Genomic DNA, 13,174 nt, shown 5'->3' with positions numbered 1-13,174 from the left:
GAGTGTACTAGTATGAAGTACTGAGTGGGAATTTACCAATACAGACACACATGAATCTTTCTCTCTATCCCCCAGGGTGCTGATGGTTTGTACACTGGCTTCATTAAGGTCCACCTCAGACTAAGTCGACCAGTCACGGTGCTTGCTGTGGAGGGGACGGGATTAGACGGCCAGGCGGAAAGACGGCCAATGACTGTGTCAGAGGGCCAGGAGGGGGCGGGAGCAGGGTTCAGTGAGAAGCGGACGTCGTTCTACCTGCCCAGTGACTGTGTGAAGCAGATCCACATCAGTAGTACTACCACAGTCAGGGAGGTCATACAGGGCCTGCTGAAGAAGTTTATGGTGCAGGATAACCCACGCAAGTTTGCTCTGTACAGACAGACACACCGCGATGGACAAGGTGAGTTACGCACACAGATTACACGTATACAGTGGGGAGAACAAGTATTTGAACACTGCTGATTTGGCAGGTATTCCTACTTACAAAGCATGTAGAGGTCTGTAATTTTTATCATAGGTACACTTCTACTGTGAGAGAAGGAATCTAAAACAAAAATCCAGAAAATCCCATTGTATGATTTTTAAGTAATTATTTTGCATTTTATTGCATAACATAAGTATTTGATACATCAGAAAAGCAGATCTTAATATTTGGTACAGAAACCTTTGTTTGCAATTACAGAGATCATACGTTTCCTGTAGTTCTTGACCAGGTTTGCACACACTGCAGCAGGGAGTCGTGCTGTCGCTGGGCAATACGGACTTTCAGCTCCCTCCAAAGATGTTCTATTGGGTTCAGGTCTGGAGACTGGCTAGGCCACTCCAGGACCTTGAGATGCTTCTTACGGAGCCACTCCTTAGTTGCCCTGGTTGTGTTTCGGGCCGTTGTCATGCTGGAAGACCCAGCCACGACACATCTTCAATGCTCTTACTGAGGGAAGGAGGTTGTTGGCCAAGATCTCGCGATACATGGCCCCATCCATCCTCCCCTCAATACGGTGCAGTTGTGTTGTCACCTTTGCAGAAAGGCATCCCCAAAGAATGATGTTTCCACCTCCATGCTTCAGTTGGGATGGTGTTCTTGGGGTTGTACTCACCCTTCTCTTTCCTCCAAACACGGCGACTGGAGTTTAGACCAATAAGCTCTATTTTTGTCTCATCAGACCACATGACCTTCTCACATTCCTCCTCTGGATCATCCAGATGGTCATTGGCAAACTTCAGACGGGCCTGGACATGCGCTGGCTTGAGCAGGGGGATCTTGCGTGCGCTGCAGGATTTTAATCCATGACGGCGTAGTGTGTTACTAATGGTTTTCTTTGAGACTGTGGTCCCAGCTCTCTTCAGGTCATTGACAAGGTCCTGCCGTGTAGTTCTGGGCTGATCCCTCAAATTCCTCGGGATCATTGATGCCCCACGAGGTGAGATCTTGCATGGAGCCCCAGACCGAGGGTGATTGACCGTCATCTTAAACTTCTTCCATTTTCTAATAATTGCGCCAACAGTTGTTGCCTTCTCACCAAGCTGCTTGCCTATTGTCCTGTAGCCCATCCCAGCCTTGTGCAGGTCCACAATTTTATCCCTGATGTCCTTACACAGCTCTCTGGTCTTGACCATTGTGGAGAGGTTGGAGTCTGTTTGATTGAGTGTGTGGACAGGTGTCTTTTATACAGGTAACGAGTTCAAACAGGTGCAGTTAATACAGGTAATGAGTGGAGAACAGGAGGGATTCTTAAAGAAAAACTAACAGGTCTGTGAGAGCCGGAATTCTTACTGGTTGGTAGGTGATCAAATACTTTTGTCATGCAATAAAATGCAAATTAATTACCTAAAAATCATACAATGTGATTTTCTGGATTTTTGTTTTAGATTCTGTCTTTCACAGTTGAAGTGTACCTATTGTAAAAAATTACAGACCTCTTCATGCTTTGTAAGTAGGAAACACTGCCGATTTTGCAGGTTATCAAATACTTGTTCTCCCCACTGTATACATTCCATATTTACACTCTGCCACCCGACTGAGAGTAGATTTTGAAGATTTCTGATAATATTTAAACGGCCTGGATGTGGAATCTAATGTGTCTTTCCTTTGTCGTGTGTCTGTGTAGATCTGTTCCAGAAGCTTCCTCTTGTGGAGTGTCCTCTCGCTCTGAGACTGGTGGTGGGTCCAGATCCTGAGCTGCTCAGCTTCGTCCTCAAGGAGAACGAGACTGGAGAAGTGGAGGTACGACAAACACACAACACAACACAACACACACACACACACACTGTGTGTCCTAAAATCATTCATTGCTTCATGAATGCCATCTCTAACATCACTAATACCGCTCTCGCTCCCTTTCGTTCTCTCCATCTCAGTGGCATGCGTTCTCGGTGCCTGAGCTGCAGAACTTCCTGGTGATTCTGGAGAAGGAGGAGGCAGAGCGTGTGCGATTGGTGGAGCAGAGATTCGCAGTCTACCGACAGAGCTTGCAGAAGGCATTACGGGAGGATCAACCCTGACCCCTCACCCTTCATCTCTCACTCTGACCTTTCAACCCTCACCCTCTTTTGACCCAGGGAGAGACAGGAGCCCACTGAGGCTTAGATTACTATTCTCCCCTCAGGACACGGGCAGCCCCTCCCTCACTCCTCACATCCCCTCTGGAGAAGGGAGGCGGGGTTGAGAAAGCACGGACAGGGGAAAAGGGACTGTTTGAGGGATGAGTGGACAGGATGCTAGAACAAAAGAAGTCTGTGTATCCTTGCGAGTAAAAAGACACTGAACTGAAGGACCGACCGTCTGACTTCATGGGGCTCGGATATCTTGGTTTGATCTGACAATCTGACCTGATGGGTCTTCTAGTGTTACATTGAATCTCAGTTTGGTCTGAGAATGTTTTGAAGATTCTACTGCTGCTGCCGCTGCTACTGCAAGTGTTGCTTACGCATGAGTCTCACCTTGCTCTATCTGCCCCGGTGCCCATGCATAAAGATTTAGGTGTGTGGACCATTTGAAATGTTCCGTTACTTGATGTTTATTATATCAACTCTCATGTGTTGTCCCTGCATGCCTTGTGTCCAGGGCCGAGGGTAGGATGGGGGGGTTGTCATGGTTGGATTGGGAAGCAGGGTTGGTATGGTGGGGTACATCTGTGTAGGGTTAGGGTGTGGAAAAAGGAACACCAGAATCCATTCTCATCTTCAGACTCCTCTCATATCAGTCCCAGGGATGTACAGCAGTGTTTCTCATGGAACCGCTCTATTAAGCCCAGAAGGCTACAGAATCGTAAGAAGACTTGAACATCTCTGTCCTAACTTCTTTATCCAGCACTGAAATGAACCCTCTATCTCAGGCGGCTAACTTGCACTTAACCCTGCGTCTCCCTCTACCAGAGTAGCCATGCTAGTGTGGGAGGTCTTGTGCAGACAGACGTGTATTTCATAGGTAGATGTTATTCCCATCTCTTCAGACATCCGTTTGTGTACCCTGACAGCAGTCACACACATATATATATATATAGCAACATACAATAGGCCTTATATACCCAATAGATATCCACCCTGTTATTCATTAACCCATTCTACGTAAGCATACGGAACGTAAACAATCAAAACAAGTAAGCATTCCTTCACTGCTTGAACCGTCTGCTGGTGTTTTAAGCATTTACAAACCGCTCAATGGGATGTTGATGTTCTGATTCTCCGTGAACTGTTCACCCTGTCATCAGTAACCCCCGACCCCTATCTCCTAACCTGGAAATGGACATTTCGTCTGATGGGAGACGTGCCGTGCTGCTGTGTCTGTGTAGAGCGTATGCAGCTGTAGCTAATGTTGTTAGAGGCCTGTTAGAGCCAGCCACTCTGTGCTGCTGTGACAGGCCCATGAAGCCCTGCCACTGAGCAGACTGTTACAGGACTGAGTGAATGAGAGGAACCGATGCTTAAACACTGACTGGAGGTCAAGGGTCATACCGCGAGGAGGTACTCCTGGTCAGTTCATGTGGACAGGAAAAACTCCTGTCTGTATTGTTCATTGAGAAACACCATTCTGTTGATCACACCCAAGTTAAGAGGGACAGGAACCCTGTGTCCCTCTCTCCCCAGAAGTAGTGGGATATCTCACTGGAAATATGACTTATTGTAGAATAAACAAACTGATTCTGGCCACAGGTCTGTAGAGTATCCTAGAGAAGGGGCATGAAATTCGGCATGAAATTAGTGATTATTTTGTAGAAATTGAATTTTATCGTACCAATGATGTTTATCTGAGTGTGACGCATACAGTGCATTCAGAAAGTGTTCATACCCCTTGACTTTTTCCACATTTTGTTGTGTTTCAGCCCGAATTCAAAATGGATTCAATATTTTCTTTCATCCATCTACACATAATGTCCCACAAAGAGAAAACATGTTTTTAGAAATGTTTGCAAATGTATTGAAAATGAAATGCATAAATATCTCATTTACATAAATATTCACACCCCTGAGTCATATGTTGTAGAAGCAACTTTGGCAGTGAAGACAGTCTTTTTGGGTAAGTCTCTAAGAGCTTCGCACACCTGGGGCCTCGTTTATCAATCATGCAGATGCACAAATCTGTGTGTAAACCATACATGGAGTCGTTTCCCCACAAAGTGTGAGATTTATGAATATGAACGCTTGCTTGAGTGTGCATAAATGTATGCACGACCGTGACCATGCTTACGCACAGTGCCAAATGCTGGAATATGGGAACTGCTTGTTGAGTGTAGAATGGGGAAATATACGTTGAAAATGTGTGACATTATTTGAGTAATAATTAAATCATTTTTTTATTTCATTGTATTTCCATTGTGGATTTATGCAACATACCTTGACATGCGATATAATTTGACCGCATCAGTACACGTGTTTCGATAATAATCCATATAAAGTACAGTCGTTTGTTAAACTATTTCGAACATTGTTGAAATGCTATAAAAGCCTGAGCTAATGCGAAATGGCAAGAGCGTTGGCTGATCCTGCTCGGTTTGAAGATTAGGCACACGCTGCATTTTGTAGAGACTGGTGGGACCTTTTCTGCAGAAAGTACAGATTGGCTCATCAGATATCATTGAATTTTGAGAGGATTTAAGACCTACTTTAAAAAGGGTACTTTTAAGGGTACTTGGCAACGGGTACATTTCTGCGTGGGGGCTTGCCGTTCGGCATCTCACAGCCCTTGATGAGCCAATGTTTTGGATGAAGTCATCAGCAACACTTAGCTATACATACAAGTTCCATACACCATCGCACAACACATTGAAGTCAAGAGGGCTTTCTTTGCCATGATGCCAACAACGAGTACCCGAATAGGAACGGAGCAATAGACGGCACCCACATTGCCATCAAATTACCATCCCAAAACTATTTCAACTATGTGAACAGAAAAGGCTTCCACTCTTTATGTGCAGGTTATTATGATGCGCAAAAGACGCTGCTGAATGTGGTGGCGAGGCGGAACGCACGACTCGTTCATTCTGCAGAACAGCAATGTCGGCCTATACGCCTGTCCGAGGGAGCTGTGGAAGATGGATGGCTTATTGGTTAGTGTTACCTACTTATTTTAAGTATATTTGCCATTGCTAAAGCAACTTGAATTGTCATAATGGTCCTCTTTGTAGCCATGTTTTTTTTGTTTTGTTTACTGGTTAAAGCCACAACTGAGCGAGCCAAATAAACTGTTTTGGTTGTACTCACTCTGACACTAGCACCTCTTTTTCAGTCTCAGATTTTTCTTCTTCTTTGCCGTTTTGGTTAGGCTGTTGTATTTCATGGTATGGGGTTGTATATTCCCCGCGTGCTTTAACGTGCTGCTTTTGAAATGAGGTTTGCATTTGAAAATGCCCCTAATTAAACATTGTTTAATTATGTTTATTTAGGGTCATTTTGAAACGCAAACCACCAAGGTCATGCAAGAGCACTGAGGCTGAGAACAATTGGTATTTATAAACGGTTTATCTCCTACCAGTGTGCATGTGATGCTCGTAGGATTGTTTGATGAATCACACCGTTTCTATGCATACACCATTCTAGAGTATTTTAGAGTAGTTTCCATGCAATATTGATAAATGAGGCCCCTGGATTGTACAATATTTGCCCATTTATTATTATTTTTAATTATTCAAGCTCTGTCAAGTTGATCATTCATTGCTAGACAGTCATTTTCAAGTCTTACCATTTTTTTTATTTTTATTTTTGAAACTCCCTAGTCCAGGGTTTCCCAAACTCGGTCCTCGGGACCTCAAGGGGTGCACATTTTGTTTCTTACCCTTGCACTACACAGCTGATTCAAATAATCAACTAATCATCAAGCCGGAGGACAGAGTTTGGAAAATGCTGCCAGGCCTTGCCGATGACAAGCATACCCATAACATGATGCCACCACCACCATGCTTGAAAATATGAAGAGTGATACTCAGTGATGTGTTGTATTGGATTTACCCCAAACATAACACTTTGTATTCAGGACAAAAAGTTCATTTCTATGCCACATTGTTTTAGTGCCTTGCTACAAACAGGATGCACGCTTTGGAATATTGTTATTCTGTACCGGCTTTCTTCTTTTCACTCTGTCATTTAGGTTAGTATTGTGGAGTAACTATGTTGTTGTTGATCCATCCTCACTTTGATCATATCCCACCATTAAACTCGTAACTGTTTTAACATCTCCATTGGCCTCATGGTGAAATCCCTGAGCAGTTTCATTCCTCTCCGGCAACTGAGTTAGGAAGGACGCCTATCTTTGTAGTAACTGGGTGTGTATTGATACACCATCCAAAGCCTAATTAACAGCTTCACCATGCTCAAAGGGATATTCAGCAATTGCTTTTTATTTTATATTTACCCATCTACCAATAGATGCTCTTCTTTGCGAGGCATTGAAAAACATCCCTGGCCTTTGTGGTTGAATCTGTGCTTGACATTCATTACTCGATTGAGGGACCCTACAGATAATTGTATGTGTGTGGTACAGAGATCATTTTAACCACTATTGTTGAACACAGTCTATCCAACTTACTCTGCGATTCGTTAAGCACATTTTTACTCTTGCCACAATAAATGGAATACTTATTAACTTAAGACATGTCATCTTTTAATTTTGTATTCATTTCAAAAATGTTCTACAAACAGAATTATACGGTGTTGGTCAGTGACGCAAAATCTAAATGTAATCTATTTTAAATTCAGGCTGTAACACAACAAAATGCGGGAAAAGTCTATACTTTCTGGAGGATAAATTATTAACATTGGTTATAATGATTTTTATCATTGGTGTGTGAGTCGAGGGCTGGAGATGATAGTATAAAAAATTATATGAGAGTTAATACCGATGTATTCCAATGAGTCTCTATCATCGTCCAAAAGCACATGTCTTCCTGATGCAGAGAGCCCATGTCCATCCCATCCCCTTACCTCCTCAACCCCTTATAACCCAACCCTAACCTTCTCAATGTTCAGGCTGTTCCTGCTGGCAGTGCCTTTTGTTCTATGTAGCCTTTGTGTGTGTGTGTGTGTGTGTGTGTGTGTGTGTGTGTGTGTAACTGGGTTCTTTCTATATGTCATATCTCTTTTCCTTACCAACTTACCTTTATCACCCCCCTCCTACTCCTGCCCTCACAGGGCATATAGAGAGGCCACGCAAACAGATCTGAGACCAGACTACATGTCTGTGATGGAACCCATAAGAATGTGTGTCTGTCTGTTTGTGTCTGTTACATCTGCGTGTGTTACATCTGCGTGTGTGTTATTTATTTTACGTTTCACGCTCTTCAAGATGGCGTTAAGTGTCAGAGGATGGGGCGGCAGGGTAGCCTAGTGGTTAGAGTATTGGACTAGTTAACCGAAAGGTTGCAAGTTCAAATCCCCGAGCTGACAAGGTACAAATCTGTCGTTCTGCCCCTGAACAGGCACTTAACCCACTGTTCCTAGGCTGTCATTGAAAATAAGAATTTGTTCTTAACTGACTTGCCTAGTAAAATAACAAAATAAAAAATAAAAATGTGGACAATCGATGCTTTCCAGCAACTTCTTAGGTTGGTTTATCTGGAGAATTAGATGTGTATATAGTTACCTGTAAAGAAAATGAAGAATTAAATCAAATTGTTATCCTTTAATGAGTCTCTTTCATGTCCTTTTATGAGCTCATTCTCACTTTGTTTCCTGGTCAGGAAAGTTCTCTGGATATACTCATTTCTCTGTGCTGCAGTCTTAATGACTTTCTGTACAGTAGCCAGGCCAGCTTCCTCTATGTCAGTGGCTGTTCCACAATTACCCCGAGTTCAACCAGCTCTTTCTAAAAGGTCTCTAGCTCCTCATTTTGGAGCTTTGTCAAACTCTGAGGAGTTTCCCTTCCATTAATTATGAGTCCCAAAATGGTTTCCTGTGTCTGTGTGTTCCAGAAGTGTGCTCATCCAAGGGTTGAGTGGTAGGAGAGAGCCAGAATAAACATCATTCATTATGAATCAGTATGGTTTGTTTTGCAAAGTTTAACAAAAACATAGAGAAACAGGTCCCATGGATAGTTATGGTAGCTTCAAATGATATATTATTTTTAAAAAACGATTCCTGCTAATAGAAATCAAGTGCACATTAATACTGAGTGGATTTTTGTTTTCCCAACAAACAGTTTTCGATTTTTGATGGTCCAATCTCCGGAAATGAGTTGCGTTCAGCCATTCATTCAGCCGTTCCTATGGGGAACGAATAGGTTTTTTGGGCTGAATGCAAAAATAAGGTCTGAGGTTAACACAGGCTTAGTGGATATTATATGTTTGTTCTATGAGATAATATCACGTGTGCCCAATAAACATTTAGAATTGTTGATGGCCAGATCTTTTGATGTGCACAAACTGCACGTCAGTGTGGTTTGAACATAAATTACAGGCGAGGAAATGTCTGTACGCAATTTATTGTACGCTCCAGAGCACAAACCATAGAGATAGAGGACTCATCTTAGTATATGTTCCGTTAAAGCGTCTGTGACGCCATTAAAGCCATCTCCATTTTAAAGTAGCCTACTCAATTTTCTTCTTCACAATTGGGTGGGACTTCCAACTTCATTGGCTGATCCCTCTTGATGACCCTGTTGGTGCCATGTCCAACCGGGTCATCAGGAGGGATCAGCCAATGAAGTTGGAAGTCCCACCCAGTTGACTACATTAAAATGATCGAAGCCCTCAATGGCGCTGCCCGTGCGTTCAATACAACAGGCAACTCTGATATAAACGATGTAAAATCATGACGTCGATGATCTTAAGGTCGGAAAGTCAGAGCTCTCGAAAGTGGCACAAGTTCCTGAATTGAAATTCCGAGTTGAATGACCATTCAAAATGAATTTTCCCAGTTGTATTTCCGTTGCCAGTTGTCTTGAACGCACTAAAGTCTGAAGTCTGATATTTCTTTGGACACTGTGCTAACAAACCCCCAAACGAGCTTCAATGTCATACAACACTCCTTCCGTGGCCTCCAACTGCTTTTAAATGCTAAGTAAAACTAAGTGCATGCTCTTCAACCGATTGCTGCCCGCACCCTCCCTCCTGACTAGCATCACTACTCTGGACGGTTCTGACCTAGAATACGTGGACAACTACATATATCTAGGTGTGTGGTTAGACTGTAAACTCTTCTTCCAGACTCACACTAAGCATCTCCAATCCAAAATTAAGTCTAGAATCGGCTTCCTATTTCGCAACAAATCCTCCTTCACTCATGCTGCCAAACATACCCTCGTAAAACTGACTATCTTACCGATCCTAGACTTCGGGATGTAATTTACTAAATAGCCTCCAACACTCTACTCAGCCAATTGGATGCAGTCTATCACAGTGCCATCTGTTTTGTCACCAAAGCCCCATATACTACCCACCACTGCGACCTGTAGGCTCTCGTTGACTGGCCCTCACTACATATTCTTCGTCAAACTCACTGGCTCCTGGTCATCTATAAGCCTTAGCTAGGTAAAGCCCCACCTTATCTCAACTCACTGGTCACCATAGCAACACCCAACTGTAGCACACGCTCCAGCAGGTATATCTCACTGGTCATCCCCAAAGCCAACACCTCCTTTGGCCGCCTTTCCTTCCAGTTCTCTGCTGCCAATGACTGGAACGAATGGCAAAAATCACTGAAGCTGGAGTCTTATATCTCCCTCTCTAACTTTAAGCATCAGCTATCAGAGCAGCTTACCGATCACTGTACCTGTACACAGCCAATCTGTAAATAGCACACCCAACTACCTCATCCCCATATTGTTGCTTATCCTCTTGCTCTTTTGCACCCCAGTATCTCTACTTGCACATCATCATCTGCTCGCTCATCTATCACTCAAGTGTTAATGCTAAATTGTAATTATTTTTGCCACTATGGCCTATTTATTGCCGTACTTCCCTACTCTTCTACATTTGCACACATTGTACATAGATTTTTCTATTGTGTTATGGACTGAATGTTTGATTGTGTAACTCTGTGTTGTTGTTTTTGTCGCACTGCTTTGCTTAATCTAGTGAGGTGCGCAAATGGAGAGCCAAGGGGTAGGGAGTGATTTGGGATTTATCCAGACAAAATGCCAAGGTGTGTCCTGGACCTCCATACTTTTTGCTTGGCGAACTACATAACAGTATTACAACTATTGGCCCAAATGCCGCGTCTCTATGTCGGCAGATTGAGATACATGTTTACGGGAAACTACTGGAGGTTGATCTGAAGGATGGATATGATTTTAATTCTCATGGCTTGAATCCCGCTAACGGGATCAATATGACAACAGCGAGTGAAAGTGCAGGGTGCCAAATTTAAAACAACATAATTAAAATTCCTCAAACATAGAAGTATTTTACACCATTTTAAAGATAAACTTGTTGTTAATCCCACCACAGTGTCTGATTTCAAAAAGGCTTTACGACGAAAGCACACCAAACGATTATGTTTGGTCTTACAAAAAGCAGAAATAGAGAAAATTAATCACTAACCTTTGATGATCTTCATCAGATGATACTCTTAGGACTTCATGTTACATAATATATGCATGTTTTCTTCGATAAGGTTCATATTTCTATCCAAAAATCTGAATTTACATTGGCGCGTTATGTTTAGTAGTTTCAAAACATACAGTGATTTTGCAGAGAGCCACATCAATTTACAGAAATACTCATAATAAAAGATTAAACTATTATGCATGGAATTATAGATACGCTTCTCCTTAATGCAACCGCTGTGTCAGATTTTGCGCTCATGTGAACGGGTGCGGTCAGCTCTTGCCACTCTGACAGACCACTGACTCATTCAGCTCCCATTCCCCCCTCCTTCACAGTAGAAGCATCAAACAAGGTTCTAAAGACTGTTGACATCTAGTGGAAGCCTTAGGAAGTGCAATTTGACCCCATAGACACTGTATATTCGATTGGCAAAGAGTTGAAAAACTACAAACCTCGGATTTTCCACCTCCTGGTTGGATATTCTCTCAGGTTTTTGCCTGCCATATGAGTTCTGTTATACTCAGACATCATTCAAACAGTTTTAGAAACTTCAGAGTGTTGTCTATCCAAATATATTAATAATATGCATAATATTAGCAACTCTGGGCACCTTATTCATCCAAGCTACTCAATACTGCCCCCAGCCATAAGAAGTTTTAACTAGCTAACGTTAGGATCGTATGGGCAAAGTGGCGACTACTAATGCTGTACAACGGTTAGCTGGTTAGTCAGCTGTTGTTGATTTAGCCAACACAGTAGACCTACTGTCAGCAATAATTGCTCCGTCTTCTCGCTCACGTGCACGATCGAATGTTGAGTGGGAAATAATTGTGCGGTGAACAACTTGTTATTGAGTACGCTCGTGGCCGGCGGATGGACCGTGGTGTATACGGTGCTGGCGGAGGTGGACGTAGTAAGTGTTCTCTGAGAAGTTGTATGTATAGCTACAGCAAAATTTCATGATTTACTTATTTTTTTTATCAGGTGTGATGATGGAGAGTTCCAGCAGGGGGCAGTAAAGTCATGAACAACACTTAACGTTAGCTACCTGTTCATTAATGAAGCGCAAGATTGAATGTTAGAATAATGTTTGGATGTATGCAGTGTCTTGTTTGCCGAAATTCTTTTAAGCCATTGTAGATTTTAAGCCATTTTTTGCACGTGAAAAACACAATTTGACAAATCTAATTGTATTTGTCACTATGTTTTGTAAACAACAGGTGTAGACTAACAGTGAAATGCTTACTTACGGGTTTCTAACAATGTTGCTGTTTAACATGTTTTACCCACAGATCTGCCTACCTGCCACCCCAGGTGGTAGGCTAGTGGTTAGAGCATTGGGCCAGTAACCGAAATGTTGCTGGATCTAATCCCCATCTGTCATTCTGCCCCTGAACAAGGCTGTTAACCCAATGTTCACCGGTAGGCCTTCATTGTAACTAAGAATTTGTTAACCGACTTGCCTAGTTAAATACAACTAAAAATTAAGCGCTGGGCATGTAAAATGTAGTGTTTATATTTCTGCTATGCTGCTTGCTTTGGTACATGCATTGGTATAATCTTAATGCACCCACTGCCTGTTTCTTAGATTCAAATAGCCTAGCTGTAATGTATACTAAAGAATATAGATGCAATGTATACTAAATAATATACACTGCTCAAAAAAATAAAGGGAACACTTAAACAACACAATGTAACGCCAAGTCAATCACACTTCTGTGAAATCAAACTGTCCACTTAGGAAGCAACACTGATTGATAATAAATTTCACATGCTGTTGTGCAAATGGAATAGACAACAGGTGGAAATTATAGGCAATTAGCAAGACACCCCCAATAAAGGAGTGGTTCTGCAGGTGGTGACCACAGACCACTTCTCAGTTCCTATGCTTCCTGGCTGATGTTTTGGTCACTTTTGAATGCTGGCGGTGCTTTCACTCTAGTGGTAGCATGAGACGGAGTCTACAACCAACACAAGTGGCTCAGGTAGTGCAGCTCATCCAGGATGACATATCAATGCGAGCTGTGGCAAGAAGGTTTGCTGTGTTTGTCAGCGTAATGTCCAGAGCATGGAGGCCCTACCAGGAGACAGGCCAGTACATCAGGAGATGTGGAGGAGGCCGTAGGAGGGCAAACACCCAGCAGCAGGACCACTACCTCCGCCTTTGCCCTGCAAAATGACCCCAGCAGGCTACAAAT

The 13,174-nt window shown here is 42.8% G+C and overlaps 1 protein-coding gene across 3 annotated transcripts in view; it reads left to right on the top strand.

The window, feature by feature from the left end:
* The window catches only part of LOC135542182 (ras association domain-containing protein 5-like), a 60,915-nt gene extending 54,241 nt beyond the window's left edge, over nt 1–6,674 (top strand). For all 3 annotated transcript variants that reach the window (XM_064968945.1, XM_064968943.1, XM_064968946.1), the window contains 3 exons: nt 76–400; nt 2,109–2,224; nt 2,359–6,674. In XM_064968945.1, coding sequence (XP_064825017.1) covers nt 76–400; nt 2,109–2,224; nt 2,359–2,502 — 585 coding nt within the window. In that variant the 3' untranslated portion in view covers nt 2,503–6,674. The remainder of the gene's footprint in view (nt 1–75; nt 401–2,108; nt 2,225–2,358) is intronic.
* The last annotated feature ends 6,500 nt before the right edge of the window (nt 6,675–13,174 follow it).

This window comes from Oncorhynchus masou, chromosome 6, assembly GCF_036934945.1.
Source record: "Oncorhynchus masou masou isolate Uvic2021 chromosome 6, UVic_Omas_1.1, whole genome shotgun sequence".
Classification (NCBI taxonomy): Eukaryota; Metazoa; Chordata; class Actinopteri; order Salmoniformes; family Salmonidae; genus Oncorhynchus; species Oncorhynchus masou.
The sequence above is the reverse complement of the archived record's forward strand: the minus strand, read 5'-3'. Positions and strand labels throughout refer to the sequence as shown.